Source organism: Podarcis cretensis (assembly GCF_951804945.1).
Source record: "Podarcis cretensis genome assembly, chromosome: 2".
Classification (NCBI taxonomy): domain Eukaryota; kingdom Metazoa; phylum Chordata; class Lepidosauria; order Squamata; family Lacertidae; genus Podarcis; species Podarcis cretensis.
In genome coordinates this window covers 28,167,231-28,182,685 of record NC_137171.1, presented here as the reverse complement: position 1 = coordinate 28,182,685, position 15,455 = coordinate 28,167,231, and the positions used below count along the sequence as shown (strand labels likewise).

General features: G+C 46.2%; 1 protein-coding gene across 6 annotated transcripts in view; it reads right to left on the bottom strand.

Annotated features, from left to right (window-relative positions):
* Window positions 1–15,110, bottom strand: part of LOC307209973 (dynein axonemal intermediate chain 2-like) — an 85,982-nt gene extending 70,872 nt beyond the window's left edge. The window contains exons 1-6 of one of the 6 annotated variants that reach the window (XM_079965459.1): window positions 15,006–15,110; window positions 10,720–10,910; window positions 7,710–7,871; window positions 7,433–7,554; window positions 5,879–6,021; window positions 4,234–4,347 (exon numbers count right to left, since the gene is read on the bottom strand). In XM_079965459.1, coding sequence (XP_079821585.1) covers window positions 4,234–4,347; window positions 5,879–6,021; window positions 7,433–7,554; window positions 7,710–7,871; window positions 10,720–10,902 — 724 coding nt within the window. In that variant the 5' untranslated portion in view covers window positions 10,903–10,910; window positions 15,006–15,110. Of the gene's footprint in view, window positions 1–4,233; window positions 4,348–5,878; window positions 6,022–7,432; window positions 7,555–7,709; window positions 7,872–10,719; window positions 10,911–14,615; window positions 14,910–15,005 lie in introns of those variants that run through there. The other 5 variants (XM_079965462.1, XM_079965458.1, XM_079965457.1 and 2 more) reach the window with 5 other exon arrangements.
* Between the last annotated feature and the right edge of the window lie 345 nt (window positions 15,111–15,455).

The window sequence follows — 15,455 nt, the reverse complement described above, 5'->3', positions numbered from 1 at the left end:
TGTTAATGGCTTCTTTGCATATAGTTTTGTTTATCAAGCTGTGTTTTATATCATTTTCAATGCATTAAAATGAATATTCTCCTATTTTAAATGAAAATTCTCTAATATTCTCATTAATCGAGAATATTCTCAAGAATATTCTCCAAAAGATTATTCTCGAGAATTTACATCACTATACTGGACTAACACAGAAAATTAATGATTGCCACAAAGTGCCCTATGTCTTCATCCAAATGTACCCAAAATGATACAGGAGGCGATTGTTATTTGGACTGGAACCCCCCCCCCCCCAAATCCTATGTGGTCTGTGGCAGAAGCAAAAATTCACCAGATGTCTCTGGCGTGTGCTTTAACCCTTAGACGTAATTCAAAACTGCTTCATTATCAGAGGCTTCTTTTAAAGCTTCTCCTTTTTAAAGCACACAGATGGGCTGGATTTTTGCAGACGCAGCAGGGAATTGCTTTTGCTGTCTATGGTTCAGTTATAATTAAGCCATTGGAGGTGACAGAGTGTGTTTCACGGGGCCATTACTGCCTGCCTCAGGAGGCCTGTGAAGGACAAAGTGAACTCCACTCCCTCTTCCATCACCTATGAAGTGCTTAATAACGTCCCTGTAATAGAGACCCTGTCAGATCTGATTGCTGATGAAAATGGCAAAAGAAACATAAAAGGGAGTATAATTAACTCAAAGGGCACATGTGAATGAAAAAGGCAATACGATCATAAATGGACCTGGCAAACCTGTGCGTGGTGGAACTCTGAAAACCATGGCAGACAATCGTTCTTGTTAATCAAACAGCAACAATTAGGAATAACGGGGTCGTGAGCTCCTTGGGTAACACTTCACTGCAGCAGCTATGTCGTATACCAATCTGAACAGGATCTCCAGGGCAGCCTTGTTGATGGAAATGTGACACACATCCACACAGCACCCTGGTGAAGTCAGCCAAAAGACAGGCTGGGGTGTGCAAAGCCGGAAAACACCCTATTTGGTAAGGGTTAGCCTTAGCAGAAAATGGTAAGACTGTTTCCTGGGGGGGGGGGAGGGCTGGGCGATATCTTGTTTACAACATCGCGATATATCACAATGTCTGGAATAAGAACAGAGCTGGTTTTCAACTTTGTGATATATCACCAGCTGAACATTGCGATATACAGTCATACCTCAGGTTCCAACCGCTTCAGGTTGCGTTTTTTCGGGTTGTGGACCGCCGAAACTTGGAAGTACCGGAACAGGTTACTTCTGGGTTTCGGCGGTCGTGCATGCGCAGAAGCGCTAAATTTCACTTTACACATGCACAGAAGCACCAAATCGCAACACGCATGTGCGCAGACGCGGGTTGCGAACATGCATCCTGCACGGATCACATTCACAACCCGAGCGTCCACTGTACTCAGTGCCGGATTTACGTATAAGCTAAACAAGCTATAGCTTAGGGCCCCACTCTCTTGGGGGGGCCCAAAGAGGAATAGATTATGAGTTGTTGTAAATTGTGTTATTGCCAAATGCCGAAGTATTTGCATTACTAAGTTTGTTATGAATAAAAAATCATTTTAACTTAGAGCTTAATAATTACTTCACTATTAATATACAGTACTTCTTCTTAATTGTATTTCACTATTAATATACTTCTTCTTAATCGTATTTCAGTTCAGCAATTACTTGGATAAAATACATATTTTGTTATGTTCAAATGGCTTTAGATACCTATTAGATCCATAAATTACCATATAGCATATATTCAACACAAAAAACAGTGACAGCGGGACATATAAAGGGCCCCATTACCTTCAGTAGCTTAGGGCCTCATCAAATCTAAATCCGGCCCTGTATATACTGATCTATCATGACATCTGAAATAAGGATGGAGCTATGTAGAGGAACTGGCTGGCTTCACGGTTTTCCCCACATTGTGATTTTTGCATAAAACACACATACAATTCACAATATACTGCCCAGTCAAAAATTATGAAACCACTATCATGATATACTTGAAACCAGTTTTGGATAATATATCACCTAGCCCTAACAAGCATCATGATTTGCAACATATTGCTCAGTCAACAATTATGAAACCACTATCACAATATGGAGTTGAAACCAGTTTTAGGCGATATATCGATATATTACCCAGCCATAGTGGGCTGATCGCCGAAGAATTGATGCTTTTGAATTATGGTGCTGGAGGAGACTCTTGAGAGTCCCATGGACTGCAAGAAGATCAAACCTCTCCATTCTGAAGGAAATCAGCCCTGAGTGCTCACTGGAAGGACAGATTGTGAAGCTGAGGCTCCAGTACTTTGGCCACCTCATGAGAAGAGAAGACTCCCTGGAGAAGACCCTGATGTTGGGAAAGATGGAGGACACAAGGAGAAGAGGATGACAGAGGACGAGATGGTTGGATAGTGTTTTCGAGGTTACCAGCATGAGTCTGACCAAGCTGCGGGGGGCAGTGGAGGACAGGAGTGCCTGGCGTTCTCTGGTCCATGGGGTCACGAAGAGTCGGACACGACTAAACGACTAAACAACAACAACAAATAGTGGGGAGCAAGAGGCCCAAATGGTATTTGTGGGAAACATAGGAAAATAAAGAATGCTCTGAGTCTTCTCCCCCAGTTTCCTGCGTCCAACAGTGGTGGTACCTGATGGTACATGGAAAGGCATGGGAGAAAACCGTGTGCAGTCAGAGCTTTGCTTCCTGTTTTCTTTGGAGAGGTTCCTACTACTACTAGAAAGACATGCTGCTGTTCACGTATTAAAAAAGAAAAAGAGGAATGTGACGGGTGACGTCTTTGGCATGAGAACTTCTGCAAAGGAAGTAGGGAGGCGAAATTCCAGCTGCACACAGCCTGTTCTTTCAAGCATGAGAGTTCACAGACTCTTCTCTGAAAACAAGGCGAGTATCCACAATACACCATGTGAAAAACTCATCTTGGTCCATCTGCACAGCAGTTAGGAAGAGACAGAGCATATAGGGCAAACCCAAGGCTCTCTTTTTAAACTACAGTGGTACCTCAGGTTACATACGCTTCAGGTTACATACGCTTCAGGTTACAGACTCCGCTAACCCAGAAATAGTATCTCGGGTTAAGAACTTTGCTTCAGGATGAGAACAGAAATCGTGCTCTGGCAGTGTGGCGGCAGCAGGAGGCCCCATTAGCTAAAGTGGTGCTTCAGGTTAAGAACAGTTTCAGGTTAAGAACAGACCTCCAGAACGAATTAAGTACTTAACCTGAGGTACCACTGTATAGAGCAGCGATGGAAGGCGAGCTGTGGCAGGGCATTCAGGTATGCCTCTCTACGTTCAAAGCCCACATTCAAAGCAGCAGCCTGAGGACAACAATCAGGACCAGACAAAACATCTGGCGATGAGAACCTAAGGCACAGGGAATGGAAGAGAACAGGTAACTGGTAACCCAAAGTAGAACACTGGATCCCCCAGAGCCTTCTCGGTGGTGGCACCCTGCCTATGGAATGCTGTTCCTTAGAAGGCTCACATGGGATCTTTGCTGCTATGCTGTCTTTTTCATTTTTCCAGGCTTCTAAAGGACAAATGAATTTTTCTTCACTGTTCTGTTTTTCTTATTGTAATGTTGGTTTTGCCACATTATTTTAATTCAGAGTTGTGTGAGTTTGGAGGGCAGGATAGAAGCTGATTAAATACATGAATAAAAACAGCTGCGTGCATTCTGCTTTCCATAATTCAAATTCTCTTCCAAGAAATGTCAAACTCTGAATTACGCAAATCGAACACAAGCACTCCCACCATAGTTCATAACTGTGTTTTCATTCAAAGCAGTGGGTGCAGAAGTGGATCTGACTGAGCGAGTGGAATTTGAAACCTTGAAACCTCCGCTATAGATTTCCTTTGCTCTTAAAACCAGTTATCAGTTTCCACTGACCCTGGACACTGAACCTGGCCTCCAAATTTTTTATTTTTATTTTTGGCTTTAGATGCCTGTAGATTTTTGGAAAAATAAAAAGTTTGTGTACACTTTGAAAGCAGCAAATATTTTCAAAAACTGGAGTCGGTGCAACAAAAAAGATAAATATTATTTGAAAGCACATGGTTTGCCAGCCCCCTTCCTCTATTTCCTTTTCTGGCACTATTGGAGTAAAGGCTTGCCAGTGACAATTACAGATAAAACCAAACAAGAATAGACTTCAAGGTACACAATGAGGGCACCAAATTCCCCACTACTTTTTACCGTGTGCTAACTATTTCGCTTACCTATCTGCCCGTTGTAGCATCCTCCAATCAGGATATGAGAGTCTTTTGGGTTGTACTCTAAGCACACCAAAGGTGAGGATGGCCGGATAACAAGTTCTGGTTTGTTGGGGGTTTCTTAAAAAAAGAAGGTGGGGGGCAGAATTACCATACAGAAGAAGAAGAGGAGGAGTTTGGATTTGACATCCCGCTTTATCACTACCCTAAGGAGTCTCAAAGCGGCTAACATTCTCCTTTCCCTTCCTCCCCCACAACAAACACCCTGTGAGGTGAGTGGGGCTGAGAGACTTCAGAGAAGTGTGACTAGCCCAAGGTCACCCAGCAGCTGCATGTGGAGGAGCGGGGAAGCGAACCCGGTTCCCCAGATTACGAGTCTACCGCTCTTAACCACTACACCACACTGGCACACTAAAGAAAAAACTGTCAGACTTCACAATTCTAAAGTGAACAGTAAAAAAATTATCCATTTTATTCCCTTACTTTCATCCCACTGCACCCCATGGCTGCAATAAGCAACATTTCTGCTCCTGAATATGAATGAACTGGGTGCAAATTCACCTGAAGGTGCAGGCAGTAGAAAAACTAAAGTGAGGAGCAGAACAAAGAAATGGGAGGCAGAACTAATAGTGGGACTACCCTTTAGAGTTGGGCAAAATCCAGGTCAGAGACCCTTTCTGCTTCCTCTATTCTGCAGAGGGTGGACATGGCAGGAGGCGTCTCCCACAGATCCCAGCCAAGAGATGGATCTGCCAGTGCTCAGGCCCAATCTAGGGGAAATTACGCAGAAACCATAATCGCCGCCTTCCCCCCTTCTGACCCATCTACTGCAATTATTAAGTTTGCAGATGATACCACCAAAATGGGTTTAATAACAGGTAGAGATGAATCAGCATATAGAGGGGAGGTCCAGAAAATATCTACATGGTGCCTAGAGAACAACTTGCACCTTAATATCAGCAAGACAAAGGACTTTTGGAGGAAGAGAACTAGCCCCGCTGTACATTGGGGAGGGCTGTGTGGAGAGAGTCTCTTCCTTTAAATTCCTAGGAGTTTATCTCAGTGAAGACCTTACTTGGAAAATAAATACAACCCAGGTGGTTAAGAAAGCCCAATAGAGACTCCATCTCCTCAGAATACTGCGGAAGAACGATGTCAAACAACATTTGATGATCTCCTTCTACCGGTCAGCAATAGAAAGTGTCCTTTCATACTGCATCACGGTGTGGTACGCTGATTTGACATCATCTGATAGGAAGTGCCTACAGAGGGTGGAGAATACAGCACAAGATATTATGGGCTGTTCCATGAATCCGCTGAATGAAATAGCGGAAGAACGTTGCCTCAGGAGAGTGAGGAAAATTCTCAGGGATGATTCACACCCTGGCCGGCACTTTCTTGATCTCCTGCCCTCAGGCAGAATATATAGAAGCATGATTAGTCTCACCAATAGGGTAAAGAACAGCTTCTATCCGTGGGCTGTTAGGCTGCTGAATGAAAAGATAACAACAGGGCAACTGACTTTCGGATTTGATGGGTGTGTGTCAGTAAACGAGGGGAATTAAGACTAAGAGAGCTGAGTGGGGGGGTGCTCGTGTAATCTCACTGTATACAAGTTGTACAAGTGACGTTAAAGTGTTTCAATTCTTACCAAGATCCCATATGTATGAATCATAGCTCATGTCTTTTGAACTCCGCTGGAATTCTAGGCTGGCATAAGAGACTGCCAGCTTCCGGCTTCTGTCGGGGTGCCAGGAGAGATGTGTGGCTGTTCTTTTGATTGGGTTTGGGTCCCTTTTCGATAATAAAGAAGAAGACAACAGCATTTCATTTGCTCATAAGCAACAGGTTGTGCCATCAAATCTCACAAAGAACTAAAAATAAAAAATATATCTCACAGACAAGGGAGTCTTATGTGCGTCTGTTATAACACTGAGCATTTTGAAGAAGGTGCTGCAGAAATTCTTCACTGGGGTGGGAGTCTATTTCCAGCCCCAAACGCCCCCAGTTCAGTTGTTCCAGAAGTCATAACTATTGCCTGAATAATATATAGTTTCTCAGTTTCCTCTTCATTTAGCCTACCAAGATTTCCACCAGATGACCTGCTTCTCTAGCATCCATCCTAATTCACTTGCGCAAAGTTTGCACAGAGCTTAGGCTAAAGTCTGGTCTTCATTGAGCATTTGTCCTGATTTGTTTATGGGGTGGTTATAAGACAATCCTGAAAGACCTACATTGGCTTCCAGTACATTTCCGGGCACAATTCAAAGTGTTGGTGCTGAGCTTTCAAGCCCTGCAAGTGCCCTATAAACGAATCAGAGCAAATGCTCAATAAATACCAAGCACAATCTAACCTCTGCATAAACTTTGTGCAAGCAAATCAGGAAGAGTGCTCAATAAACAGATCATCAGAAGGAGTCAAAAGAGACAGCTGTTCATCACTCTAGGCTTTTATTTTAACTGCATGGACATGATGTCTGCCACTACATTTAGGCTCCATTTAGGGGGAGATAGAAGGAAAAAGTGCCGTAATAATATATCCTACCACGCCCTGTCAAGTTAACTGAAAACAGCAGGGATATGTTCATAGACAATGCTTGGTTTCAGGGACAGTCAGCGAATAGCAGCTGGGAGCATCTTGCAGACAGATAGGGAAATAATAGATAAGAAAGACCATCCAATTCTTCAAATACAGACTGCCCGAATAATTTAGGGTTAATAACGATCAATACGGGTGGCGCTGTGGGTTAAACCACAGAGCCTAGGACTTGCCGATCAGAAGGTCGGTGGTTCAAATCCCCGTGACAGGGTGAGCTCCCGTTGCTCGGACCCTGCTCCTGCCAACCTAGCAGTTCAGAAGCATGTCAAAGTGCAAGTAGATAAATAGGTACCACTCCGGTGGGAAGGTAAACGGTGTTTCCGTGTGCTGCTCTGGTTTGCCAGAAGCGGCTTAGTCAGGCTGGCCGCATGACCTGGAAGCTGTATGCCGGCTCCCTCGGCCAATAAAGCGAGATGAGCGCCGCAACCCCAGAATCGGCCACGACTGGACCTAATGGTAACAGGGGTCCCTTTACCTTTACCTAACGATCAATACACTTTGTAGGACAGCAGCATCAGCAATATTTCAGTCATTGCAGCAAAACCAAAGATCATCTCAAGGTGGATTAGAAGAGCAGACAGAGGTTTCTGGCTGCTCAAGAGCTACCTGAAGACATTGATAGTTTTTGCTGATGGAGGCTCATCCGTAACTCCCGCCAACTCCTCTTCCTCAAAGTACTCCTCATAGATATTGATGGCATTGTTCTGCTTAATGCAGTGATCCATTTGCTACAAAAGAAGTAATGGAATCAGTCAGTGGATGGCCACAGAACAAACCTGGGGATGTCATGCAGAAAACAAAGAAAAAGGAATAAGGAAAGCAGGTTGTGAAGCTCCGACACAGGCTGCTGATGAGCTGAAAGGGTGAGGCCAAAGGGACTTACACTGCCCAGCTGAGTAATGACGTTGATGTAGTTCTCATCCTTCTCAACTTTCTTGCGGAAGCGAATGGTCTGTTCCATTTCCAAGGGGTTGACATCTTTAGGCCAGCCGCCTTCCACGTGGTTGATGCCCCGGGTTTCCATTTCAAACCTTTCTGTGTTGACCTGGTGTAAAGGAAAACCACAGCTGCCTTCAGTCTTTCCCCCCCTTTCTTTTTAAACAGCAGCAGCAGTGGCCTCAGATACAAGACCATGATTCTCAAGGGTCATACCTAAGAAATGGAGGAGGCCATAGAGGAGAACGTTTTGGCGACTAATTGGGTTGCATGTAAAGGGCTAACACGAAGAACACAACCAATTGCCAAGCACATAATACCGCGGATGACGTTAATCCACATTACAGAGTCCATCCAAAACTTCTGATTACCAGCATTGACAGTCTTACAACCCGTAGGCTGGTTTGCACATGAGAAGCAGTTGTTTATTTTCTTCCCATATACAGATATTGTGCACAGAAATTCCAGTAAGAACCATGCTGTACAAAGATAAAGGTAAAGGGCCTTTAGGTCCAGTCATGACCGACTCTGGGGTTGCGGTGCTTATCTCGCTTTATTGGCTGAGGGAGCCGGCGTACAGCTTCCGGGTCATGTGGCCAGCATGACTAAGCCACTTCTGGCGAACCAGAGCAGTGCACGGAAACGCTGTTTACCTTCCCGCCGGAGTGGTACCTATTTATCTACTTGCACGTTGACGTGCTTTCGAACTGCTAGGTTGGCAGGAGCAGGGACCGAGCAACGGGAGCTCACTCCGTCGCGGGGATTCGAACCGCCGACCTTCTGATCGGCAAGTCCTAGGCTCTGTGGTTTAACCCACAGTGCCACCCGTGTCCCTTGTACAAAGATACCTCCTGCATAAATGACACTTCCTTATACTGGCCACTAGCTCAGCATTTTCTACTTGAGCTGGCAGCAGCTGTACAGGGCCCAAAGCAAAGGTAATTCATATTTCTCCTGCTCCCTGAGATCCTTCACCTGGAAATGGCAGGGATGGAGCCTGGGGCCTGTGTTCATATGCCAAGTACGTGTTCTGCTACATTATTCTAGCTCCCACAGTCCTAGGCATGAAGCAGGAGTGGACTGTATATTTTGCCAAACAACAACAACCCATCAACACTCAAAACACACCGGACTCATTGATTTTGTTTGCCATTTCATGGCTTCTGTGCCTTCTGCAGTTGAATTGGCAGGCAGGCAAAAGTTCACCAGGTGGAGAGCTCTTCCCTACCCTGACTCAGGATACGTGCCTTTCTAACAGAAGCAACAGCCCCATGCCTTCACCATCTGTAATGCCTACAAATACTAAGTATGTGATGCAATGTCACTGCATTGCAAGTTCCCTGTCCCTATGTAACTTCACAGGCTGCTGCTTGTAGCAGTGGGGAAACTCACAACATGGGGGTGTTGCTACATGCGTTTTGTACTGCAGGGAGAGGTTGCTGATTTTGGTAAAAGCCATGCCTCCCCTGCAATGTCCAATTCGAGCCCAGGCTATGCATCATTCTTATACCTCCATAGACAGCCTTACGTTTTCATATAGTGGATGTCAAGAAAATCTGCATATCTGCAATCATGTCAAACAAAATCCAGAAGTTGCCATTCATTAAGGAAATTCATGGATTTGTTTCTTTTTTAAGGGCTTGGGTTTTCCAGCTTCAGTTTGGAAAACAAAAACAAAAAGCACTTTGTTTTAAAACAGCCACCAAAACAGGTACGTAAAGGTAAAGGACCCTGGATGGTTAATCCAGTCACTATGGGGCTGCAGTGCTCATCTCGCTTCCAGCTGAGGGAGCCAGTGTTTGTCCACAGACAGCTTTTCAGATCATGTGGCCAGCATGACTAAACCGCTTCTGGTGCAACAGAACACCGTGACAGAAGCCAGAGAGCACGGAAATGCTTTTTACCTTCCCGCCGCAGTGGTACCTATTTATCTACTTGCACTGGTATGCTTTAGAACTGCTAGATTGGCAGAAGCTGTGACAGAGCAACAGGAGCTCACCCCATAGTGTGGATTTGAACCACCGACCTTCTGATCGGCAAGCCCAAGAGGCTCAGTGGTTTAGACCACAGCACCACCTGCATCCCTCTGCCACCAAAACAATAGCCACCATAAAGCCACATTGCACTGGATGAAGATTTTAGAATGGTTTCTGAACAGAAATCTAGATCCCTTATTTATGTTCTTTTTCTAATGCCAAGGTTCTGTAAACAGAACTCTCTTTTTTGTAAACAGAACTCTCTCTTTGTCCAGCTGAATTATATGCAGTTTGGAAATCCTGCATAATCAGCCATTTCTCTTTCAGCATTCTGCCTAAAAGCAGAAAAGTAGATAATAGTACCGTATTTTTCACCCTATAGGACGCACACACATTTCCCCTTCATTTCAAAAATGAAGGGGAAATGTGTGTGCGTCCTATGGGGCGAATGCAGGCTTTCGCTGAAGCCTGGAGAGCGAGAGGGGTCGGTGCGCACAGACCCCTCTCGCTCTCCAGGTTTCAGGAAGCTATCCGCAAGCCTTGGGAGCTCCACGGGAGTTCCCGTCAGGCTCCCAAGGCTTGCGGATAGCAGCCTGCATCCCAAAGCCTGGGGCGCACTGCACAGCGCGCCCCGGGCTTTGTGCAGATATCGGGCAGCCCCACAAGCTCGGGGGACAGCGGGGAGGTGGAGCGCCGCCATCCTGCTATTCCCCAACCTGGTTTGGAGGCTGACGCGCTTCTCCCCACCGCCAGCCCCACAAGCTCGGGGGACAAAGGGGAGGCGGAGCACCGCCATCCCGCTATTCCCCGACCTGGTTTTTCTCCTCTAAAAACTACGGTAGGTGCATTTTTAAAAGCTCGGGCTTCCCCCGCCCCAGCCCCGCGGAGGGAAATAAAGTTTTTCCCTTGATTTCCCCCCAAAAAAACCTAGGTGCGCCCTATGGGGCAAAAAATACGGTATTTCAAGATCAGACACTCTACCTCATGCTCTGACATATCACTGGCACACTGTACTCCAGTATCAATGGGGTCTCTTTCAATAAAATTTGTAGCTTGCAGTGGATCTGGCTGAATGTCCACATTGACCTCTGCCATCCGGTCCGAAAAGGTGCATTGTCGACCGAACTCACTGCGTGTCTTCACATAAACGTAGACAATCTCCATGGTGCTCACTGCAAATGGGAAAGAAAATGATCCTATTATTCCTTCAACACCACTTTTTAACTGTTGCTATTTTAGTGCATAATTCACACCTGACCCTTACTGGGGAAGCAGAAGTCTGTTGCAAGCTTGCCTTAAGGACCTTGAAAAGACTGGAGCAAGTAGACTCTAACTAACTAGCAAGTAGACTTTAACTAAAGGGCAGATAACAAGGGGAGATCAATAGAGCCGAACTGATCACCTTATATTGATTTTTTTGTAAGGCTATGGAAGTGAAATTGTCACAGCACTCCAGACATAATTTTTCAAGATAGGACTTCTAATATGGGGATATTACCTCATTCCAGAATACAAACCGCAATATTTTGTCACTGGGAAACTGGCTAGGGAATCAATTAACTTTGCAGTTTCCATGGGGATTGCTTTTACATGAGTGTCACAGGGCACTAATTGGTTAGAGACTATGACATCACCGATGAAGAGTGATGCAATATTCCCATGTTGGCTCCATGTTGTAACCCTACATATTTAGTAGTGGGAAATTCTGGATTTTTTTAAGCATCTGTGCAAGCCTTAAATTATTATTCCTTTTATACTGCGAACCGCCCTGAGATCTTTTGATGAATGGTGGTAAAGGTAAAGGGACCCCTGGCCGACTCTGGGGTTGCAGTGCTCCTCTTGCTTTATTGGCTGAGGGAGCCGGTGTACAGCTTCCCGGTCATGTGGCCAGGATTTATCTACTTGCACTTTGATGTGCTTTCGAACTGCTAGGTTGGCAGGAGTAGGGACTGAGCAACGGGAGCTCACCCCGTCACGGGGATTTGAACCGCTGACCTTCTGATCGGCAAGTCCTAGGCTCTATGGTTTAACCCACAGCACCACCCCTGTGTCCCCCTGATGAATGGTGGTATATAAATCTAAATAAACTAACAACAACAACAACAACAACAACAACAACGAAATAATTATTGAGCCTGACAGAGTCCAATATGAAACAGGCAGAGCAGCAATACCAAAGCAGCCTTAACTGTCTCATATACTTGACAATGTAGGTCTTATTTACTAGTCAAACAATCATGAAGGACATCAGTTGAAAAGGAGTAAAGCTCCCCAGTAATTGAGGGAAGCAGTTGAAGGCAGCATAAGCCCTGGAAAAGAAGGTATTCTGGGAAGGCTGGTCATCAGCCAGCAATTTGCTTCAAGCAGCAAATGTCAGAGAGGGTCACCAACTTTGCTAGCTATCATACGTAGCTTTTAGGCATAATGCATTACTTCAAGGTAAGGCCCTCCAGGTATCATCGGACTCCAACTCCCATCTGCCCCAGCCAGCATGGCCAATGATCTGGGATGATGGGCTTTGTAGTCCAAAGAAGAAGAAGAGACGTCCAACCACCTCGGCTTTGGGCACCATGTTAGCTGTATTATTTCCATCAACAGTTACAGATACCGTAAACCAACTGACCGACAAACATATCTACATGCCTCTAGCTACCATCCCAAACATACCAAACAGTCCATTGTATATAGCCAGACACTACGTTACAGCCGCATCTGCTCCAATTCTACAGACAGAGACTCTCACCTAAGAGATCTACAGCAAACCTTTTTAGAACTAAAATACCCAGCAGATGAAGTTAGACAACAGATCAACAGAGCCAGACTGATACCCAGAGAGAACTTGCTGCAAGACAGACCCAAAAAAGAAAATAAAAGAACACCTCTAGTCATCACATACAGCTCCCAAGTTAAAACAGTACAACGCATCATCAGAGATCTACAACCTCTCCTGGACAATGACAGTTCTCTTTCTCAAGCTCTGGGAGGAAGACCTTTCATTGCCTACAGACAGCCACCCAATCTTAAACAACTCCTAACCCACAATAATACTACAACCAGACTTAACACGGACACTGGCACCAGAGCCTGCAATAAACCCAGATGCCAACTTTGCTGCCACATACACCCGGACAACACCATTACTGGCCCCAACAACATCACACATACCATCTCGGGACTATTTAATTGCTCATCGTCTAACATTGTGTATGCCATCAAATGCCAACAGTGTCCTTCAGCTCTCTATATTGCACAAACAGGCCAAAGCTTACGCCAAAGAATAAACGGACATAAATCTGACATCAGGAACCACAAGACAGAGCAACCAGTAGGGGAACACTTCAATCTCCCAGGACATTCTATACAAGATCTCAAAGTAGCTGTTCTATTACAAAGGAATTTCAGAAATAGACTGGAAAGAGAAGCTGCTGAATTGCAACTTATTACCAAACTTAAAACCATGGAGAGACCTGGTCTGAACAAAGACATTGGATTCTTATCTCATTATACATGACAAAGCCATTTTTCACCTTCTCACCCCTTGCTTTTTCCTGTAAGACCTACTGCAGTCGTTAAGAGTCGTCAACAGGCTCATCACAGCTATCTGCCAATCACCCAATCCCACCACCCTTCTGAGTAATACCCCTCCCCACCTTCTCACTATATAGAAGGGTCTGGTGACTTCTGTTTCAGTGTATCTGAAGAAGTGTGCATGCACACGAAAGCTCATACCAAGAACTAACTTAGTTGGTCTTTAAGATGCTACTGGAAGGAATTTTTTTATTTTATTTCCATCAAGCAATCAATGGGAGATGAACCTCTGGCTCTTTCGACGCTGCTGCACTACAAATCCCATCATCAATGACTATCAGCCACGCAGCTAGTGCTGATGGGGGTTGAAGTCCAAGAAACTGCTTGCCCACCCTCAATCTGGAAACCCACAGGTAGCAGGGACGCTGGTATTAAATTCGAAAGGTGCTTTTATGTGTGTGTGCAAATAGGGATTCATAAAGGAGTCGTTGGAGGGCTGGAGGGGTTACGCAAACCATGTTAGGATGTTGGAGGCAAATCTCTGTGAGGAAGAGAAGCAGAATTTGTTGCTATCTCTTCCCCGCCCCTCTCTTTCTTTTTTTCGGCTGGTTTTCTACATTTATCACCCTTCTGGCAGCCAGAAATTCAGCAGGTAGGGAGAGTCTCCTTTCGATACTGTTGCTGGAATGTTTGCAGGGATGGATAGCTTCCATTTGACCATTGTAATGGATTGCTTACCTTGCCAACAAAGGTCCATATAGTTAAAGCTATGGTTTTCCCAGTAGTGATGTATGGAAGTGAGAGCTGGACCATAAAGAAGGCTGATCGCCGAAGAATTGATGCTTTTGAATTATGGTGCTGGAGGAGACTCTTGAGAGTCCCATGGACTGCAAGAAGATCAAACCTCTCCATTCTGAAGGAAATCAGCCCTGAGTGCTCACTGGAAGGACAGATTGTGAAGCTGAGGCTCCAGTACTTTGGCCACCTCATGAGAAGAGAAGACTCCCTGGAAAAGACCCTGATGTTGGGAAAGATGGAGGGCACAAGGAGAAGGGGGCGACAGAGGACAAGATGGTTGGATAGTGTTTTCGAGGTTACCAGCATGAGTCTGACCAAGCTGCGGGGGGCAGTGGAGGACAGGAGTGCCTGGCGTTCTCTGGTCCATGGGGTCACGAAGAGTCGGACACGACTAAACGACTAAACAACAACAACAATGGATTGCTTTGAAGTCAGTCCTGCGCCAGGCAAAGTCATGTTTAGCCCCCTTACCCCGGCAACAACCCCCACCTGTCCTTTATTTTGCCTGACCTGTCCCGTATTTTGCCCAAAGGTGGCAACCCCGGGCTCACCTGGGCTGACTTCTGGGTGCTTTTCCTTCCAGTGTCAGAAGAACGTAACCCCCAGGGCAGGCAAAAAGAAATAGAAAATAGAAAGAACAAGAGTGCCTCTGAGCATGTGCAGATTCCCCGGCGGCCCTTTCCCCGAACCATGCTTAGGTAACCATAGTCAGCATCTCTCGCATCCGGAGCCGGGAAGCGGGTCGTGCCGCTAACCAATAGGAGCTTCCACCGGCGGCCTCGAGCCCGAGGAAGGAGCCGGGGAGGGGCGGTCTGTACCATTCCACGGTGGGAGGGTGGGAAGTGCGGCGCTGGAGGGAGAGCGCGCGTGTTCCATACGCCGAGATAATAAAAAGCACCCCTGGATCCCCCCCCTCTCGTTTCCCCGCGCCTCCTCCTTACCCGGCTCTTCTCCCCGCCAAGCGGATCCCGCCGATTGGAGTAGCGTTTACCCGTCTCCTAGCAACCGCTTGCGAGTGTTGCGCCCCGGGCGGGGCGGGGCTAAAGGAGACAGCCGCGGAGAGGAATTCGCTTTGCCAATTAAAGGGCGGAGGTGAGACGAGACCATGTGCGGATGCTCAGAGGGGGGAAGCCGAGAAGTCCCCCGCCGTCCGCGAATATGGCGCCTCCTGTTTAAAGGGGAAGGAGGAGGATGGAGAAAGGTTCATGTAGGATGAGGTGGTTGTCTCCTTCCAGGGTTGAATCTGAGCCAGCGTGGAGGGGGTGTGGTGTGGGGTTGAGTCCGGTTGAGGGAGGGTGTAGAAAGCATGCCTCTGGGCATGTGCAGAGTGCATAACGACATGTCATCTAGAGCAGGCATCCCCAACCTTCGACCCTCCAGATGTTTTGGAC